Source organism: Haemorhous mexicanus, chromosome 1, assembly GCF_027477595.1.
Source record: "Haemorhous mexicanus isolate bHaeMex1 chromosome 1, bHaeMex1.pri, whole genome shotgun sequence".
NCBI classification, from domain to species: Eukaryota; Metazoa; Chordata; class Aves; order Passeriformes; family Fringillidae; genus Haemorhous; species Haemorhous mexicanus.
In genome coordinates, this window is record NC_082341.1 from 103,840,425 (window position 1) to 103,861,779 (window position 21,355).

Consider the following 21,355-nt stretch of genomic DNA (forward strand, 5'->3'; position numbering starts at 1 on the left):
TTTTTTCCTGATCAGGTTTTATTTTTTACAATTAAATCAGTTTGTGATTGGGTAAAGAAAAGCATGAAAAAAATCCAAAATTTTACATGAAATATTCTATTTCAAGATATACTATTATAAGGGTGCTGTATTATTTATATTAGTGTAAACATATGTTCATAGGTCTTTTGAATTATTTTCTTCCCTGCAGAATATAGGTAAAATTTTCTAATCTTTATATTACTTGAAAATATGTAGAAGATTGTTTATAACTTTCCTTAATTTTTGTCTTTTTTCAACCATTAGGAAATCCTGAAAAAATTTCAGAAGCAAATGTGTATGTCCAAGTTCTTGATGTTAATGATAATGCACCAGAATTCCCTAAAAATTATGAAACATTTGTTTGTGAAAATGCAGTTTCTGGACAGGTGAGCATTATGTAGTAAGTCATCACTTTTCTCATTACAATAAAGATTTCATCTGAGATGTTTAGCATTGATTCTTTCAATTCTGTGAGTACAGACTGCATTTTTTCTATTTCCAACATTAGTTCTGTTGATATATGCACAATATGAAATTTAAATTTCCATGCAGTGATGCATATTTTTTCCCCCTTTATAACAAAATCTGTATGTCTTGTTTGTATTTAAAAAAAAGTAATGAAGTACAGGCAGAAACTTCTGAAAAAATATAGGACACAAATTTTTTTCGTGTTAAGGTCACAGATGAAAAACCTGTGGCCAGTAACTTCAGCAACAACATAAGAAACAGGCTTAACCAATTTCAATCCAGATCCATTGTGTCCTTCAGATAGAAATCTTTTACTGTGAACTGAATTAAAATCCTGACTAGTTCAGTGCAAGTCTTAAAATGTTTAAGACACAGCCCTCACAACACCTTCCCTAGCTGGCAGCCTAATCTATTGTTATATTTAACATCCTTCCCAGGAGGTTATTTTCCATTTCCTACTTTATATCCACGTGAATGGGGCAAAATCAGTCAGCTGCCCCAATTCTCAGTTACGCTGCTGTCTTTCCATTTTCCTCCTGAAAAAAAAAAAAAAAAACACACAAAACCCCCCCCCCCAAAAAAACCAACCAACCAAACAAACAAAAAACACACAAAAAAAACACTCCAGGATGGTAAAATATAGATTTTTGTGGGTTTTTTGTGGGTTTTTTGGTGGTTTCTTTTTTTTGGTTGGTTGGTTGATTTGGGTCTTTTTTAAAGAAAAATGTATGAATTAAACAGCAACATCCAAAGATACCCAACTAAATCAAAAAGAAGCTATATAAGAGGAAAATAATCTATATGCTTTCCCACCATTCTAAAGCATTATTTGGCCATTAAAAAAAGACCTTTGGGATATTATGTGATGGTTCTGTTCAAACGTTTTGTTGTGTTTGTTTCTGAGTCAAAGAATCTCTCTTTTTATGCCATTTTGGTTTATTTTGACCTCATTTAGTCTGCAGTTAAATAAAGCTTTTCCTCTTGCTCAGATGAGCTCTTTATGGCCTTTTGCATCCATTTATGTTTTTCTATCAGCAACTACTTTGTTTGATCTGCATTTGGAAATCTTCTTGTCTGCAAAGGCTACCTCTGTTTAGGAGGTATTTGGAGTAAGCAATTTCTATTGGTCTTTGGTTATCTCGATGACAGATAAAAGTGCAGGCATTAAATCAACTGCACTTTATGCTCCTTGGCTTCAAGACACCATGAATGAAATATGGATAGTTATAACATGGATAATTCTTATCCATGCTCTAGACTTGCCTATAAGATAAAAACCCAGGTGATTAACTTTTCAAGGTTTTTAGTATTCCATAGTTGCCTACTTATAAATAATATCTCTATGCTAACCTATCAATAACTACTTTTCAATATCAATTGCATATATATATATTAAATATTTTGAGAATCACTGGATAAAACTGTTCTGTAAAGAATAGCAGTGTTAACAATAATTCTAAATTCTTTAAGTAAAGTACACTGAATAATTTTTCTTTGACATTGTTATTTATAAATGAGGGACGAATGTGATATTTTTCTCACCATACAGAAAAGCATAACGTTACTTTTTTTTATTATTATTATTTTCATTGTTATAGGTTTTTGAGAATCACAGGCATCTTTAGTTTAGCCTGTTGAGGCTGCAACAGTATTGTTAAATAATTTTCTCATTAACAAATTATCTTAGGAAGAACAACAGGAAAATGCTACTGAAGTGCATAATTATCATAGTCAGAGTTTAGGATATTTTATTCAATATTTAAAATTAAAACCCAGAATTTTTAGCTGATGTATCTCCTTTGGAGTTAACTTTTGTTTTTTAAATTTTTACTCACAGAAATTTTTTTTTTCTCAGCAAGAAACCAAAAGATTCAAATGTGATTTTATAGGTGGTTGTTCAATGAATAAGAAATTTACATTTCAGAAGAATTAGTTTCAGCAATTAAAGGACTTATCCAGGATATTAGATACATTTTTATCTTAACCGTATTTCTGCAATCAATTTCAAGCAGCTATGGAATCTGCGTACATGTTAAGTTGAGAGTAAAGATTGCAAAGCTACAATATCACACCTGTCTATCCTTTTAGCTGGAATCACTGTGCTGAGAGATGTTTTCAGAGATGTTCTGCAATTCTGCAATTCACTTCTTACCCTGATCTGAGCTGAGTTGTGTCTAATTCCATGGGACATTCCAAAATATATTTGCATGAGTTTAGAGTCTTTAGGGGGAAAAGAAGGAAAGGCACTGTGGAGGAAAAGATAGCTCTAAAAAATGAATTGTCTTATTCAATCTAGACTTTATCTTGTCAGCCTTGTTTACCATAAAAATAATTTAGAGTGAGGTTACAATTTAGTTATTTTTACATAGCCTAAGAATATCCTGATTTGTGATATAGAATATAAAACTTATCATGAGTAAAAATAATTGTTGTCCTACTTATCCAGACTCAGACACAGTTATTAACAACTTCAGTCTAGACGAGAAAGCTTGCTTTGAAGTTTTGGATTTTCTGAGAGTCTATGAAAATTCTTGGTCTGCTTTTATTGACTAAATGCTGACCTTCAAGCCCCTGTTTGGTGTCTTTGTGTGAGTTACAGCTGTGTTTAGCTTAGCCTCCAAAAGTCATTCAAACAAAAGAAGTAGATTTCGGTCTGTGGGACTATAATCCAAATTTGACAATAAAAACGGATATAAAGAAGATAGATAGGTGTTTTTGGCTTCATACTGAATGCATTCATCATGTTTATTAGACATCTTGAATGGAATTTTCACTATCCATTTAATGTTATCGTTTAGTACTGTCCTATAATACAGAAGTCAACTGTATACTACACTACAACTCAAGTTTTCTTTAAAACATTGAAAAGCACTTTCACTGCACCACCACCATTCTATAAATTGTTTTCCAAATGAATTGAACATGAAAATTGCACTGTTAAATAGTCTTCTGTTCCACTACAGCTATAGTTATCATCAGATAAAACAGAACAATATTAATAAGGCATTCAAACCTGTGATTTTCTTTTTGATTAGAATTTTTGATTTTGTAACTGTATGTAAACACAGTAAATGATGACCACAATGTTCTAATAATTTTTTCATATTTACCATTTATGGGTGTGTGCAGTAAGTATAAACCTTTGAGCTTCTAAGGAAATATTCTTTACAAATAGTCAAAACTACCAAGATGACCAAATCCACCCCAAAGGTAGCACTAGAGACATCTCATCCAGAATGTATCTCAAAAAAAGCCTAATTACCAAAATATTAATAAATTAACTCATCTGGAAGATGCAGCTTGAAAGTTTGATGTAGACCGTATCAAAATCTTTATATTATATGTAAGCAAGCTGACCATCCATAAAGTACCTATGCATGGTAATTTCAGTCCTTTTGTGAATATTGATCTTTCTTCCTATCAGAGAGGAAGCTGATTTCAGCTGAAGATAAACTATTCTGAACTACCTATATTCTGAATTAATCTGTCATCTCTAATGCATATTTATCTTGGTAGTTCTGAGTTCCTTTAATTTGGGAATCATATGTGAAGTGATTTTGATATTACAGCTTGCTTAGCAATTTTTATTAGATTCAAAGAAGTGATTGAGTATGCAGGAACTTTGAGTCAGAGATAAGAAAAAAAACAAATATATTTACTCAGTTCTTGGCACATAATAAAATAATAATCAGTTACAGTGTAAGTGAAAAGTACTCATTTGCTATTACTTCTCTACATAATGAAAATTTTGACAGAAGAAAAGAGAGGAAATCTTTAAACAAATTTATGAGCATATGATTAATATTAAAAATGAGAAGTTTGCTAAAACAGATCCTTTCTAGCAAATCACGATGCAAAATTATTTTTTGTAGCAGAAAAATGTAAGTGAGAGGTAAGACACTGTTTAATATTTCATATGGCATGTTTTCTTCAACATTTACAAAAAGCATCTGAACAGTAATGATAAGGAAAAAAAGTTAAAAAACCCAGCAACAATGAATGCATCCTTTAGAGTGTAAAACATGATGAAGCTGTGAAAGCAACGTATAATATAACAGACTCTTACACTGAGCTACACCTGCAGATGCACTGAGTGTAATATGCGATGCTTTGAAACAGTGGGCACAGTGACCCATGGAAAATTCCTTTTTATGTTTTATGCGGACCATGATTCCACAACATTATCTCTTAGCAGAATGGCACAGGTGGGAGAAATTTATTAGCATATGTGAGCAAACATAAAAAAGCACCTCAGTGTCATGACATGATCTTTGTTGTTGTTAGTTCTTTGCAGAGAAGTACACAATTTTATTTATAGTTGAGCAGAAAGATTTACAGTAGACCCAGATAAATCTGTTGAATACTGCGCCAATTTGCTTTTCAAAACAGAAGCAGTCAACAGGAGAACCTGGCTCTTGAGGTAAAAGGTCTACCTGGAACATGTAGTGCTGACTAGTAATCAACACTTTAATCTTTTTACCTGCTCTAAACTCTGATGATCAGTAAATATTACGAGCCTGAGGAAAAATCATACGGCTTATAAGACTTCTGCCAATTTGAACCAAATCAGTTCTGTACTCCCCAAAAAAATGGGTGATTAGGTCTCTTGCATCCTATAATCCACAGTGGAACTCATACTGAAGGATGTTTTGTGAAAAAAAACCCTAAAAAACTGAAGTGGAAAGAGAGAAGTGGCAAATGTTTCTACTTCCCTCCATTTCTCTAATGGGATTGGTAAAACTAACACATAAAAAACTCAAAATTCTATACTCAGAGCTCTCTAGCATCAAAATTAACACAACTGGTTTTGTTCAGATGGACAATTTATGCCTTAAGTTTAACTTGGTTTGAAAGCCAGTAGAAGCAGAAAGGATTTGCAACAAAGAAGCTCTGACCTTTCCTTTTGGACGTCTCTATAATTCCAATTAAGTAAGACCATTTGGAGTTGAGGAAATGAATTTCTAATTAAGTTTTAAGATTACTTGGCAATCAACTCTTCCATAATCCAGAGGTATTTATTAACAAGATTAATAAATACAATCAAATATAGTAAATAATTTATTTACAAGATGCCATTCTGACAACCTGGGCATGTGTATAAGGAATTTCTTCCTCTTTCAGTTTGCCAGGGTGGGAATTTTTGTTCAGATAGATCACTCACAACTGACTTGCCACTCCTGGTATTCTTCTGTTGTTGCCATCTTTAGTTATCACAAGTCCCCACAGGGGAATTTCGTCCAATGCTCAGATTCCAAACCTTCACCTCCATTTAGGCCTGAAATGAGCATCTTCCTGTTTCCCATCTATGCTTCTGGGGGCCTGTCTTAGGAAAGCTTTCTTCTTTGCTAGTGCACTGAGATATTCCACTGCATTCTTTGGGTCCTCAAAAGCCATCATAAATTTAAATCAGTTTTTCAAAAAATGATCAAGTAAATTAATGTCTGTTTTAAAGAAATACCCATTTTTCAAACTGCCAAATCTTTAAAGCTTCTATAATAATGAGACTTGAAAAAAGAATTTTTAAAGCAATTAAATTTCAGCCAAGTCAAAACAACCACTGACATAACCTTGCAAAAGCAACAAAACATCCACTATATTTTCTTTGTTTATACACTAAAATGTAGGAGGTGTGGAAGCATCAAAACACTGGCAGTAATTGCTGTTTTTGAGAATGTGACGCCAGTTCCCCTGGTACAAGGCTAGAATCTCCTAGGTCAGATGTACAAAAACCTAGGAAATTGGAAAAAAAAGAAGGGATTTCCTTCACTCTGAGAGATATTTCCTTCCGAGTCAATAAAATCAGAATTACTTACTGCTCTCTGCATATTTTGTAGACTAATGTGGGTTTTGTTGAATCTTAGTCAAAGTACCCCAGCAAGAAGTAAACAATAAGGATTTGCCCTGTCCTTATATTTCAAATTTTCCTCTGCTGCTAAGGTGAATCCCTGAAGGCATATATATATACATATATTTATATCTAGAACAACCACAGGAATCTTAAGTTTGTGCAGAATGGGACAGCGCAGATCAAAGCAAGGGAAGGTGGTTTGGGTTTTTTTTCAATTAGCCACATTCTCCTTAGAATTTTATAGATTGAATCAGATATAGATAAAATGTACAGAGCCAAATACGTTCTGTATGTAAATTATGGAAGTCAGTAATGAAATAGCAAAACAGTATCTAATTCACAACTGTTGTAATTTTATGATCTTCACACATTATATACTCTTAAAAATATGTTTTCAAAAGACATTGGTAATACCTGGTTCAATGAAAATCACTTTTTTTTTCAGTACATAAGTAGGTAATTTTTCTCTACCAAGTAACTGAACTGAAACCAACTAAAATAAAACAAACTAAATGTGGCCAAGATGCCTTTGTAGATCATTATATTATTTTGCATATTTAGTATATATTTAGAGACCCTGAATTTTAAGGACAGGTGTGTACATTCATAGCAAGATTTATCCTCATCTGCAACATGTAACCAGCAAATTTTCAAGAAAAGCCAGTATGGTCTCTTTTAGTTTTTTTGAAGTAGATGGCAAAACATTATAAAATGTGTCTTTCTTCACAATTTAGACTGGATATATAACTTTTTACCCTATTTCTGTTCATATTGAGCTTATTCTGGGAACTACATTTCCTTATAAAAATGACGCCTGTGCTAGTCAAGGAAATGTTAGCTGTCAGTTTATCCTCACTGATTTCTTGACCTGCATTTTCATACCTGTATTTGCATCACCTCAGCTATTTTGTTAGTTTGAGAAAAGAAAAAAAAAATCCCTTGAGAATCTCCCTCCTTTGTATACCATGACATCACTGAAAAGTTATTCCTCTCATTAATGGCAATTAAAAATTAACAAATTAAAGACCTCAAGAGTCCTCATGTTTCCATAGAGAGAAAGTATAGATTTAAAATAAATTTCACATATGAAGAGGGAACAGTGTTAAGAATACAAAGCTTCTGGTGTGTAAGCCACATTTTGCACTCTGCTGTGATGATTTCATCAAACTTGGCTTGCTTGAAAAGAAAAAGAATGCGTGATGAAGGTCTAGATCTTTGAAAAAGGATTTATCCGGAAAAGTTTTCAAAGGCATAGATGGAAAGCAGCAGTAATCACTTCCACTGACTTAAAGCCCTGTTTGAACCATTCAGGTGGTCTGAGAAAACTTGAGGGTACAAGTTCTCATGTACCCTCATACAAAGCATGTGATAACTGATAAAATAGAGCCAAAGTTCAAATTTGACCCTCTCTTTTCTGAATATTGGTAGACTTCCAGCAGTTTGCTTTCCTCCTGATCAGCAAGGATCTTCACTTATTTATGCTAAAAATTAAATATTTACTGATAAATATAAGAAATATAGACTTTTTAAAAAGAAATACTGCTAATTATGTTAGCTATGTGGTTGTTTATTTATAAAGATGAAAAACATTCTTTTGAATGCTGCTATTTTTTATTTTATCTTGCAATGACTGTCTGGTTTGACATATTTCTAAATGAAGGCTATTTTGTTTTCTTGAGAAAAAGCAGCCAAAAATTTCTATAATCAATCTGTTGCAATATCCAGAATCAACAATTCAGCACATGAACTTGTCAATGTATGTAACTTACGGGACCACAATATACCAGTTGAATGATGCCAATATAATTGTGGACTCAAAAGGAATGGGTTTTGCATATAAAGATTTCTTCAAATGCAGAAAGGTGTACTGTTCACCTTGGATTAAAAAAAAAAAAAAAAACAAAACATTCTATATTTATATAATTTTTTTATTTAGGCAGACTTCATTTGATCCTGGTCCTTCCATCTAGAAAATATTTTACATTTTCTCAAGATTTTAATGCCTGCCTGTCTCAAAAGGATGAAAACTTAAAGCAGAGTACTCGCAGAATATAAGTCTCAATAAGCCTATTTGGGTGCTTGGGCAATATTTATATATTATGCACTCAAAACAGATTCACAGATCACACCCTCAACATCAATCGTTTAATTTTAACATATCTATTATAACTTTTTTATTGCTTTAAAGGGCAAGGAAATTTTTTTTTCTCTTAAACAACTCTGTTGTCTTATTTTTCCAGCTAATTCAAAACATCAGTGCAGTGGATCAAGATGACTCAGGAGAAGGTCACCATTTTTATTTCTCATTGGCTCAGGAGGACTCAAACAGCTCACATTTTACTGTCAAAGACAATCAAGGTAGTGTCAGTCATGCAGCTTTTTAAGACCTGCCTGAAAGAAGATGCTTCCAAGTGGTTCCTAATTCTTGAAATTTTCTATTTAAAGAGAAATTTTTGTTATAAAAATTAGATATGTCCCAAGGTCCATTTCAAAACAATAATTCAATAGTATCAAAGAGTTTATTTTCCTTTTCAAGTGAATATTATAAACAGCACAAGACAGTTTTTTTTCAGGGAAAGAAAAAACAGCTGATATGAAAAATACACTGCTATTTCTTAAAAATTATTTTCTTAATGCTGAATATGGTGGTCAATTCCAACTTTGTTGTTAAAATGTTTTGCCTGAGGAATAAGAACATTAGAAAGAGAAGATTGATATAAGTATAGGATTGTTATTTCATCAATTCAGGATGACCAACATTATAAAAACAGATAACTAGGAATAGAATGTTACTTTATAATATATAATATCAAGCAAAACCAGACTGAGATGAAAATACAGGTGTGATATCTGATCGAATTCCAAGAAGGTGACCATTTAGAGTAAGTCTTCTGAGACTACAAAATAAAGCTTTGTCAGACTAAGCTAAAGTACACATCGTTCTTATTGACCACGTTAATCATTTGAATGTTCTGGCTAAGGGAACAAATCAATGGAAATAAGTTTTGGGAAGCTCCAAATACGTTAAATGGCAACCTATTTCTCAATTATCTTCAAAGTTAGTCAATGTATCAATAAGAATTTCAGTTCCCATCTTCATCTCTCACTCCCTTCCCGGAAGAGGTAAGTCGTTATATTAAGGTCAAATTGTGCACAAGCCATGAGCCTTTCCCACCTTTCCTCTTTCTGCCCAAAACCCAATCAAGCCCTCCCACAAAGCAACCTATTCAGTTCTTTTTGATGGCTACTAAAGGGGAAAACAAAACTTTTTGAAATACGATGCAATCAGATTTCAGCCTGCCCCTTTCTGCCACATTCAACAGAAATGGCTGGTTGAATTGTGATAGCCCTAAGGAAGAGAAAAAGGGATTGTAGATCTTTAGTATTTTATCTCAGAGCTACTTCCTGAACTACGGTAGAAACCTAGAACAACTTCTATGTGAGGGAGTTAACTTTAGTAGACTGTTTGTATAGCTGTATTGTGCAAATGTATTGTATTTTTTCCTTACTTCTACGTATACACACATGCAGTTTTTCACTCTTTCATGAAAAAAAATTCTGACATGGAAATATTTCTAGATTCTTTTTTCTTCTGTTCATTACACTTGTATGTAGACAGGACTATTTTGTTTTGCCGCAATCTAAGTTGCTTACTCTAACTGATATGCAGCAGGACCTGAATTTAAGCTGTTTACTTTGTTTTTTACAGAATAAATTTTTAAACACTCATGCTTAAATACAAAACAAAGTTAAAGCATCTAAATATTTTTGCTATTTTAGGTTGTAGAAGTCCAGATAGCTCCAGTTTTTGTGCCAGGGAAATAAATATAAGACCATTTTAGTGAACTTTTTTCTTGCTTTTTCTTTTTTCCCTTGCCACCTGTTTTCACTATGTGATGTTAGAAGCACTTTTTAACCTTTTTGATTGACAAACTGTCTGTATTTTATCTGTGAACTTCTGGCTTGGTAGCAGCTGGATACATGGACCATTTTAAGAAGCAATTAATTAGTCTGAGCAGGTGCCAGGTACTGAAAAAGATGTAAATTTCTTGAGCTCTGAACATTAAAACCAGAGCTCCACGCTCAAATTTTATTATTGCCCCTGGAGTACATATATCAAAACTAAGTGCAATCTATTCACGATTGACAAAATATGCACCAAATGTCAGTGCCTGCTTTTACGTTTTTAACTTTTGCTAATATGCAGCTTTGCAGAGTATGATTGCTTTTAAATAGGTCAGTTTCCACTAAACATTATTTTTGCGGTTACAAAATACATAAATGCACCTCATCATAATAATTTATCTTCTAGATAACACAGCTGGAATTTTCACAGGAAAAAGTGGCTTCAGCAGGCAAGAGCAGTTTTATTTTTACTTGCCAATCTTAATTGAGGATAATGGAACCCCACCGCTGACGAGCACAAATACTCTTACTGTCACTGTCTGCGACTGTGACACTGAGGTTAACACCTTCTACTGCCGATATGGAGCTTTCATGTATTCCTTGGGTCTCAGCACAGAGGCTTTAGTTGCTGTTTTGGCTTGCATAATAATATTCCTCGGTAAGTACAAGTAAGAAAAATGACTTTGCTTCCTTTTACAGTGGGGTTGGTTAAGTAAAAAAGATGGACTCTTGACTCAAATCTGGAACTACTGGGCCATTGGTAAAAATTGAAATAAGGCAAATGTTTCATTTCTTTCCTGTTTTCTTAAATATAATTTCTCCCTTCCTTTCCTCAGTTTTCAGTAAAACTTGAATTCTAGCATAATTTCCTAAAAGTTGGGTGTAGTTGAGTCATGGTCCTCTTTACTCTCCTGGCAGTGCAATAATAAAGATTTCAGAGCCCAAAGTCTGTATTGATCACAGGTAAAGCTGAAGACAGCATTATGCAAGAAAATTTGCTAGTGTAGGAATTTATTAAAAGAAGTAGCACCCTACTTATTCTGCCTTAGGAACAGCAAATTTAGAACTGAGATCAATTATGAATAATAAAAGAAACAGGGAATCTGTCATCAGCCAGAAAGTTCCAGACACAGGGAGTTTCTTTCCCAATTAATGTTTCATCTCTAGACAGCATTTTCTCCAAATGTTGGACATCTCCTTTTTCCTCTCAGAAGACACCAGCTTAACTTCCAATACCTTTGGGAATTTGGGTATGTGAAAACTGGGATTGAGAGTGGTTCAAATGCACAGGATTTTTTCTAGTACCTCTGCAAAGGGTTGTGGGCAGCTGGCAAACAGCACCAAAACCAAACCAACAACTTAAAGCTGGCCATTCTGGACACCAGCCATTTCTTGACTCCATAGAAAAGTCCAGGGATGCATTATATTCCCTACATACAGGCCCTGGTTTCCAATTGAAGACATGGGAATATACAATGAATTTGTTTTTTCTAGGCTTGCCTGCACTTCCAGAGCTGTCTTATTTAAATCTGAGCTTAGATATCTGCTTTATGTCTTCTGGTCAGTTTAAGCTTATAGGTCAGTGTATTTCAAGTGTTGTTTGATGGTTGCAGGGTATCTGAATAGGTTCACTTTGTGTTATTGACTTCAGGAACTAAGGATCAGGCAAACTGTACCACTTCATTATCCAGGCCATCATGGGAATTAATAATCAATGATTTCATGGGTTCTTGCAGAGAGGTTCTCTCTCCAAGTGGAATAAATCCATGGCATCTACTGGGCCTATTCATATCACCAAAGTCAAAGCAGGGATATAGATAAATATATTAGTCCAAAAGAAGAAAAAACTGAATCTACTACATGCTTTACAAACACATATATTTTAAATTCCTTAATTCTTTGAATGTATTTTTAGAATTATTTGAAATTAAATAATTGAATGTTCTATATATAAGAAGTTTACTATTTATATCTTAAAACTTAATTTTCAAGTAGGGAGTATACCATCAGAAGGGTTCACCAGGCAAAGCGTTTGGAAAACCGCCTGTTTTGTGGATGCATAGTAGAAATTCTTGTTTTCCGTGCTATCAAGTCTTGTGTTGGTATCTCCCAAGCAAATAGAATAGTTTATTGTAAACTGTTCTAGGTAGAAAACAGAACTGCTTCAGGTTCCTCATGTTCTTAAGCAAAATGCTGTAATTCTTGGTAGTTGTATCATTTCATGTTTGGAGTAAAAACACTACAGTTTGCAAAATACTTGCTAAGTAGAACTGCAGCAAGATATAGTTAAAACTGAAAGAATTAATCTCATTGAAAGTCATAGACTAATTCAAAGGGATTGTTCAATTAAAATGAAATTATGAGGGATTAAAAAGTAATGCTTTAATAGAAAATGTAGGACACTTTTCACCTATGAAAGAAATAAGGTCATCTGATTCATAGGCTTGACAGTAAAATGACACAGAATTTAGTGAGTCTTCAAAATTTAAAACCAGCACAACAGAAATAGTTGAACACCATTCAGCACAGTCTGTGGAACTGAATGATTCAACCAGGTGAGGAGGATATCTTGCTCATTGTCTCATTTTTCATTTGATCTTGATGGAGCTTTTATCAGAAAGACTGGTAAAGATTAAGAATTTAAATTCTGAATGTGAAATGGATGTTATGTGATAAAAAGCACTTTCAAAAAGCATAACCTGTGTTTCCATCAGTTTCAAATTTTCATCTACCAAAAGAACTGCTCCATTTAATTCGCCTTTTTTATAAGTCCCTTTGTACCCATTTTCCAACACACCCATTGCTCATCTCAAAACCATAAAATACATAAAAATTACAGCTCTATAAATTCGTTAAGATAGCTTCACTTTTCAACTGCCTTGATACTAAGACAAGAAGTTTTTTTAAATGTTTCCAAGCACATTCATAGTCTCTAGTTCTGCTTAATTTTTCTCTTGTCCCTTCTTTTTTTTTTTTATTTTGTCAGTGTTCTTTTTGGCAATTGTAACCATAAGGCAGCAGCAGCAGAAGAAGGCTCCCTTTTCAGAGAAGATGGAAGAATTCAGAGAGAACATTGTCAGTTATGATGATGAAGGAGGGGGCGAGGAGGACACAGAAGCCTTTGATATTTCGGCACTGAGGACGCGCGCCGTCATGCGAATGCACAAACCTCGGAGGAAGGTGGCCTCCGAAATCCAGAGCCTCTACAGACAGTCTCTTCAGGTTGGCCCAGACAGTGCAATCTTCAGGCAATTCATTTCAGAAAAGCTTGAAGAAGCAAATACAGATCCTAGCGTTCCTCCCTATGACTCACTTCAGACCTACGCGTTTGAGGGGACGGGCTCCTTGGCAGGATCCCTCAGCTCGTTAGGCTCAAACACCTCAGACGTGGATCAGAGCTATGACTACCTTGCAGACTGGGGACCTCACTTTAAGCAGCTTGCAGGCATGTATTCTTCCCGTAGAACTGTGGGGGATTAGGCACTTTTTGAATTGTTCTTTTGTTTTCCTAAGTCTCAGCAACCAAATGCAACTGTGGATTTTTTAAAAAGGAGGTCATCTCACATTAAACAGGAGAAATAGGAGCCCAAGGGATTTAATATGGAAATTTTTACATGTGGAAACCTCTTGAAAGGATAAAACACACCAAGGGTGCTACCACATGAAGGGATGGAGGTTTTAGTTTGAAAACCTTGTGGTAATCTAAGTGCTTAAATAAAACCTTGCTGCTTTGGATATCTAGATCCTCTTCTGGATATTGAAAATCTGGATCTTCATAGTATGAAAGGAGAAATAGAAGCCATAAATGGATGTTGCAAACATTCTGTCATCCATAAGCTTTAAACAGTTTCCAAAGCTGACAGACTTATGCTGTTGCAGTTGAACACATACATTAACCAAAGTTAAACATGCATATTTGTATAATGCTTCATTATATAAATATAATTCTGTGAAAAAGTAGACCCTAGATATTCTAATACCATTGTCAGAAGTGCTTACAAGATCATCTATTTACTGTTCTTAGGATGATAAAACTAAAACAAATGTCTTTTACTATTAGAAAAATTAAGGAACATTACAACATCAGTAAGTATTTGCTGCCATTTTAGTTTTTAATGAAGCTATTGGAAAATGTGTAAACCAGTACTTAATTTAGCAAATAAGATAGGAAGAAGAATCAATATTTAACTTAAATATTGCAATCGACCACATTATATATTACTGCACTTAGAACAAAATGCAGTCCAAATACAGGCATTTTTTCCTTTTATTAAGAGTTTTAAGGATGACTGATTTACCAGCACAGATTTATTTTTTTATTATGGAATATAAAATTAGCTGCAGTAGTCAGTTTTATTATAACAATATTAAGAATCTTTAAAATGCTAAACTGATGGTTATAAAACCTTTATGTATGACATTAGATAATAAGATAATAAAATGCTTTAAATGTTAATCCACTTTGAAAATTATTCTGAATCATTCTGCAAGACTCAAGTAAGATTTCACAATTCATTTCATACTGTATTTTTTTCCAACCATTCCATAACAAATATACAGCTATCCCAGAACATTTCTTTACTGAAACCACTACCCAACAGCAATTTTGGAACTGAGGTCATCAAATTTTTTCAAAATGGTCTGTCTGCAAAAAACAACCCACCTGTATTTTACTCATCTCTCTTTCACTGAGTACTCATTTTACAGAAATTATATCTTGCAATCAACTTTTTCAATCACCTAAAATCTGGCATCATGATAAACCAAATTATGCAACAAATTTCTTTCTGTTTTCCCTTTTTTTTTTTTTTTTCTTCTTTTTCTAAGTAAGATTTTAGGTAAGTGAAACTGAATTACAGATTCAGGAAAGCTTATGCAAGGAAGAAGCAAACAAATAAACCAGCCTCAACAAACAAATGCTGCAATGTTTACTACGGTTACTCTTCACTGAAGAAAACCAAGGTATGTAGGCTAAGTGGAAAAGTGCCAGTGCAGTTTAATGGCACCTAAAAATAAAACATAGAGGTGTTTGAAAATCAGGAGAGATTTCCAGTGTGAGGTCGTGTAAGAAGAGAAATATTAGTCATTATATTGATAGCTGAAAAATTATGGGAAGGGGGGTAAGGGGCAGGGTTACCAGATGCACATGAAGCTGCACCTGTTTTCAAAAGAAAAAAAAGATTCTTGCCAGTCTCATGGTAGGATGCCAGTGTGAATGAGCAGCTACAAACAAGTTTTAAAAGTTAAAACATTGTGTTAATGACTCTAACCTTTTACACCAATGGCTTTCAAACAGACATGGCAAATTTATTTGAGAAAATATTTTACATGTTAATATTTTGCTCATGGGGAGGACTAGCGAGAGAATGACTGTACACCACTTGTTGTTGACAACAGTGAAAACTACATGTTTAGGATTAGATCTATAGATTTATGTGGTTTATACCGTAAACAAATCCTTATTCCACAGATGGTCCCAGTGGCTTTAAGAGAATTCTTTGTGCTTTCAGGATGTATTTAGTACAAAAAGGATAACAGTGTCTGATCCTTTCTCAATCCAGATATTTTGTCCATTTATGTGGGAAAATAGCCTTCAACACTAAACCATCATGTTTATAATTTTCTGTCTTTGTTGTGAGCTATTTTAACAACAAATAATTTTTGTAAGTAGTGCAAACCATTAACATAGTTTTTTTAACCCCTTGTTGACCCTTGCCAGTAATTTCTATGTGAAAATAAATAATGGTCTGCAATGGATTTTAAATGAAAAAAAATTAAATGGATCTTTAACTGAAAGAGCCCTAGATCATGTTTACATAACAGCAAGAGGGCATGTTTTCTCTGGAACAAGAATTTATTCCTAGGTGTTACTGGACCACACTTTGTTAGGTTCCTGGTATTCAACCTAACCCAGCCTTGTCAATTAATTTCCACATCTGAGAAAAGAACCACTGAACTTACTTCACATTTTAACTTCACACTTTCTCTAAGTTTGCTGAACAATGTGTAGGAAAAGATTTTTTAGAATTGCATTGTTATTTGAAGGAAGTAAACATTCTAAAGAAAAATGTATCATATAAGAGATCACAATCATGAGTAACATGAAATTAATGAAGGGTACCTTATAAGTTGGAGTTTCTGATGATGAAATCTATTAAATTGTGGCAAAGTTTTCCCAATAGAATCTTCCATTATCTTTATCTTTTAAATTTTGATTACTAGCTAGAATTGACTATGTTATTGGCTGAACTGAACAGTGCATGTAGGGTGACAGATGATAAATAAATATTCAGCTTTTCATGACCTGCCCAAGGGAATATAAGAAAGACTTATTCACTTGTGAATTCCTTATGGTGAAAGGAAGTATGATCACACAGACTGCTTTTCTATATGAATACTTTGAAGAGGTATTCCTGCAGTTGTCTTTTTCTGTAACCTGGTAAAAAGAGAGTTTAAGAACTGGTGAAATACCAGACAAAAGACTGGCTTTCTGTTTCAGTCTCACTCATAAAGATTCAGAATGTTGTGGGTTTTGTTTATTATATAAAAGCCAAGGAAATTAACGCTATGCATATATAATAATAATAATTAGCATTCAGAGGTCTAAAGTTAAAAAAAATATACAAATCACTTAATAGCATATTGCAGCTTCATGCTCATTACTCTGAGTAGAAAAATATATTTATTTTTAATCAATTTAGCCAAAATAAAAAGTTTCAGTTTGGTTTTGACTTCATGCATTCCGATGCAGGTTTTTATTATGATAACACTGAGAAGGAATTCTGCACATTGCTGAGGGTAGTCTTAGTCTTCAATTCACACAATTTTCCTACCTCATTTTTTCTCACAGGTATTGTCATTACATGCCTAGCTTTGCTTTCAAAATCTGCATTGGAAATCTGGTTGTTTTAACAATCATTCTTAATTATAGGGTCACCTTGTCAGATGAGGGTAACACTTGTTTGAAATGACAGTGCACATTTTATGCTTGCAAGTCAGATCTAATATATGCTCTCTAAGGAGCAGAAGTTGAGGAGTTTATGTGATTTTGCACTCTGGAAAAGAAGGTATTTCACCTTGATCCTTGATTACGAAAAAATAGAATGCAATTTATATGAAAAAACCTGTAGCTATTAGTAAAGTCAACATCATTTTTCTACCAGAAAACTGATAAACTTATGTCTTATAAAGAAAAATTGAGAGAATTAATGTTTATTAAAAAAAATACACATTTGAAAATAATAATTTGCTTGCTTTTGTATTTGTTTGGAAAAAGACAAATTCTTCATGCATGATCTTATATCAACCTTCTGTATCATACATGGAGTTCAAGGAACAGTAACATTTAACTCTGATATGTAGAGAAGGATAAAACATGCATACAGGGAGATGGCTTGCATCAGTATAATACACCTTACCTGCAGCAAACAGATAATAACATTAGTCAGAAATATGTATAGGACTTAACAAGATGTTTACCAGCAAAGGCAGTTAGATATATAGCACTAAGAGCAAAATCTAATAAATATTATTAGAAAACATCAATGCTTCAAAAAACTCTCTAATAGCAGAAACTGGAACAGGATATCAAAAGATCTTAATTCCCCATACATTTTAATTATTATTTAGGCAATACTTTCATACTATTAAAGTTTATAATTTAAGTAATGCTCCACATATGGGGATTCAAATAGATTTGGTTTCTAGAGAGACGGTAAAGTCTGCATACATATATCTGACCAAATGGATACTACAAAAGTTATTACATTAAAGCTTAAAAGTGTACAGACTTACCCATAGCAATATATATATATGTATATAAATATATATATATACATATATATAAAATTATATATGAAGCACTGCTTCTGACACTGTTGTAAGTAAATCAGTCACTGTCATTAGAAATGTCACTGAAAAGACTTTAAAAAGAACATCTTCGACAAATTTTACTAGCTTGGGAGCTGAAAAAAGAATTTTTTATGTACTGATTCACTAAATTGGACTTAAAAATACCAAAAATATCCTGCATTTTTAATAGTGGGGACACCTGAGAAATAAACAAAAATTGGAAGTCCCTGAGGAAGAAACATTGAAAATGGTTAAAATGTGTTGACAAAAATAAACATCATCCACTCTAGAAATAGCACTCAAAACAATACAAATCTGCTGTTATACTGGGCACTAATCCAGTAAGAAATTAAACAGAACAAGGATAGCCTAGTTGCTAAAATAACTATAAAATGACAAAAACATTCATTCCAGAAAAAGAAAAAAAAATATGAACACCTGAACAATACAATAGGTAATACAAAATGTTGACTATGAACCTAAATCAATAATAATCTACCCAACTGTTTAATTACTTGACAGCTCATTCTATTTGTCAGACTCTGACCAGCCACACTAGTATTGTTTCTGTCATTCACCCATGCATTTAAACAGTATGCCAAAAATAGTCCCAATATTATTATAAAACGTTTTCCTAGGACAAAAATCTAGTTTCTAATTTCTTATTTATTGCAAATATACACACACTTTGGCAAACCAAGATAAGGTGTCCAAGAGATATAAAAGAGGTGATAAAATAAGTTATCGCTAAACATCTCCTTCTAGACTTTCAATAGTCGAATTCAATATGTCCACATTTCATTGGTATCTGATGAACCTCATTTCATTGGTTGCAAATGACAATTTACTTAGATCACTTATTACTTCAAAGTATCAGTACAATTACTTTACAATTATTTTATAAGAATTCTCAAAGATTACTGTCTAAACTACTGTATCTTCTAGGTTCTTTTTGTATCTTGCTATCACAAAAGTCTTACTCTGCTTTTCCACCACTGAATGTAAAAACATTCTAGACAGCTTCTATAAGCACTTGCATCCCCTGTGGTACCTCTCACTCAACCTCAGCCACCTAAAAATCTGGAGTAAGTTATTGTACTTCCTTCCCAAACAGTGCTGCCACTACCTCAGGCATCATAGAAATTCAAGGCAGGCTGGACTCTCCAGGACTTCAAAATGAGAGAGGAATCTTTCTTTATAGGAAAGGCTTAGACACAGTAGACCTTCCATAGAAAAGAACTCCTCCTAATGTCTTTCCTTCATCTCACAGTGGACACTAACGCACTGATAATGACTCCCAAAGCTTCATCTACTTTCCCAAGTCTGATAGGGGTATAAGGACTCGCCTTTTTACATTCATGTATATTTGGATTTGTTTTTAAAAACTCCGTGTTTCTTCTTTGGTGATAGTTCCTGTCAGTCTTGAAGGATTATTATTGCTTTGTATTTTCCTGCTAACAGCTAAAGGTTTCCAAGTTAGCTCCTTGTGGAGATAGCTACTTTGATATCACAAATTTCAGGAAATACAGAGAAAGATGTATGAAATCAAGGCCAAAAGAGGTCAAATGATTCCTGTAGTTGTTTAGCTCCTGAGCTGGAAACAACTTGTAGATCCTGAAATATCATCCATCAATTTTCTTTGTTTTAGTGGCCATGTGGAACTGAGTCAAGGTGGTAAGCACCTTGTTTGTGTGTAAATCACCCTTTCTTTTGTATATTTTTTGTTATTAATATTGTTTTTACTGTTCATTTCTCATCCATTAATGTTTGTTTTCAGTAATTTTTTTTATCTCAAGCCATAGGCTCCACCTTTGTCCCTCTCTCACCAGAAGGGGGCACAGCAAAGGGGACCGAGCTAATGTGGAATTTAATTCCCAGCTAGTTTTAAACCACAACATTTCAGATAAAAACTCTATATCCACCTGAGTTGGTCAGTTTTGCTTTTGTAGGTCGCTGTGAAAAAATTTTTGGCCTGTGACCCAAACATTTGCTTGAGGACATTTCATATGTTTGCTAGAACTTTTTACTCATTAATCTTTCTTCGCTGGTTTACAAGTCTGATTATATTTTATATGGTTTGTTCTACATAGATTGAATACTTCTTTATTCTAAAGCTCTTTTAACCAGGTTGCAAAATTGCATCCATTCAGTGATTAGAAGCTAAGCATCAGTGAGCTGTTTGCACCTTGTAGCATCCTATTCCAACAGCAGAATCCTGGAAGAATATTTTCAAGGCCTCTTTTCATTTTATGATTTTATTATATTCTGGATTTTATTTTAAGATCATAAGTTCATTCTACAGCAAATAACACTTTCAAACAAATGCAAAAATACAAATACAGATCTATAGAGTTACACCATTTGATTGCATAGAGCTAAACGGATCTGGAACAAATCAGATAATAGTTTCCTGATGGTTATGTAATTCTTTATGTTTAAACAAGCCATAACTTCTTCACTCAGGCCAAGATAAACCCAGAGAATAGGTGGCCTGTATTATCTTAATACCAAACCACTCACAAACAGTAACATCTGCATAGTTGCTACCTACACATCTACAATCTCTGGAATGTTTTCAAAGGGAAAACACATTCAGAAACTAAGAATTAATCCCCTAAAATTTCAAGTATTTCTGGAAGAGGAATTTCCCTGAAAGGAGATAAAGATATCCCTTACCTTTGTGTTGGTCTGCATTACCAGAGAAAAAGTAAACAATATTAGAACTTTATAATTTGTATGTATTTGTCAGAAATGTAGTTTCATCCTTGCTATTTTGTCAGAGTGTATTTGTAATATGAAATTCCCAATTCACCATGTTTTTATTCATGCAGCCCTTACCCAGCAGAAAATTTGTTGGTCTTGTGCTGTCTCACTGCTCCTATGTGATAGATGGTTTGGATTCAATAAAAAACCCAAGCAACCAACGAACAAACCCACCAACCACAAGTAGTTTTCAAGATTTATTGCAACAGGATCGAAATATTTATTTTCCATTATTACTGGAGAGTGGCAGAGACAATGAGAACCTAATGATTAGAGAAGCAGTCTTCTAAAAAAGATCCACAAACTGACTGCTGGTTTTGGAACAGCAAAACTTCAAAGAATATACTTGGCTGATGCTTTCTTGTTTGCTTTTTCTGTTGTCCAAGAAAAGAACTTTGTAATGCAAGTCATTGTAGGGACAGCCAAATGCACCAAATAACGCAGCAGAGCTCTCTGGAGTCTTCATTCCTTAGGGATAAAGCAGATGTTTTCAGGCTA

General features: G+C 33.6%; 1 protein-coding gene across 1 annotated transcript in view; it reads left to right on the forward strand.

Moving 5' to 3' along the window:
- Nucleotides 1-14,699, forward strand: part of CDH19 (cadherin 19) — a 63,971-nt gene extending 49,272 nt beyond the window's left edge. The window contains exons 9-12 of the mRNA XM_059857529.1: nucleotides 286-407; nucleotides 8,578-8,695; nucleotides 10,650-10,901; nucleotides 13,230-14,699. Of these exons, the coding sequence (XP_059713512.1) occupies nucleotides 286-407; nucleotides 8,578-8,695; nucleotides 10,650-10,901; nucleotides 13,230-13,723 (986 nt within the window). The 3' untranslated portion in view covers nucleotides 13,724-14,699. The remainder of the gene's footprint in view (nucleotides 1-285; nucleotides 408-8,577; nucleotides 8,696-10,649; nucleotides 10,902-13,229) is intronic.
- Nucleotides 14,700-21,355: the final 6,656 nt, after the last annotated feature.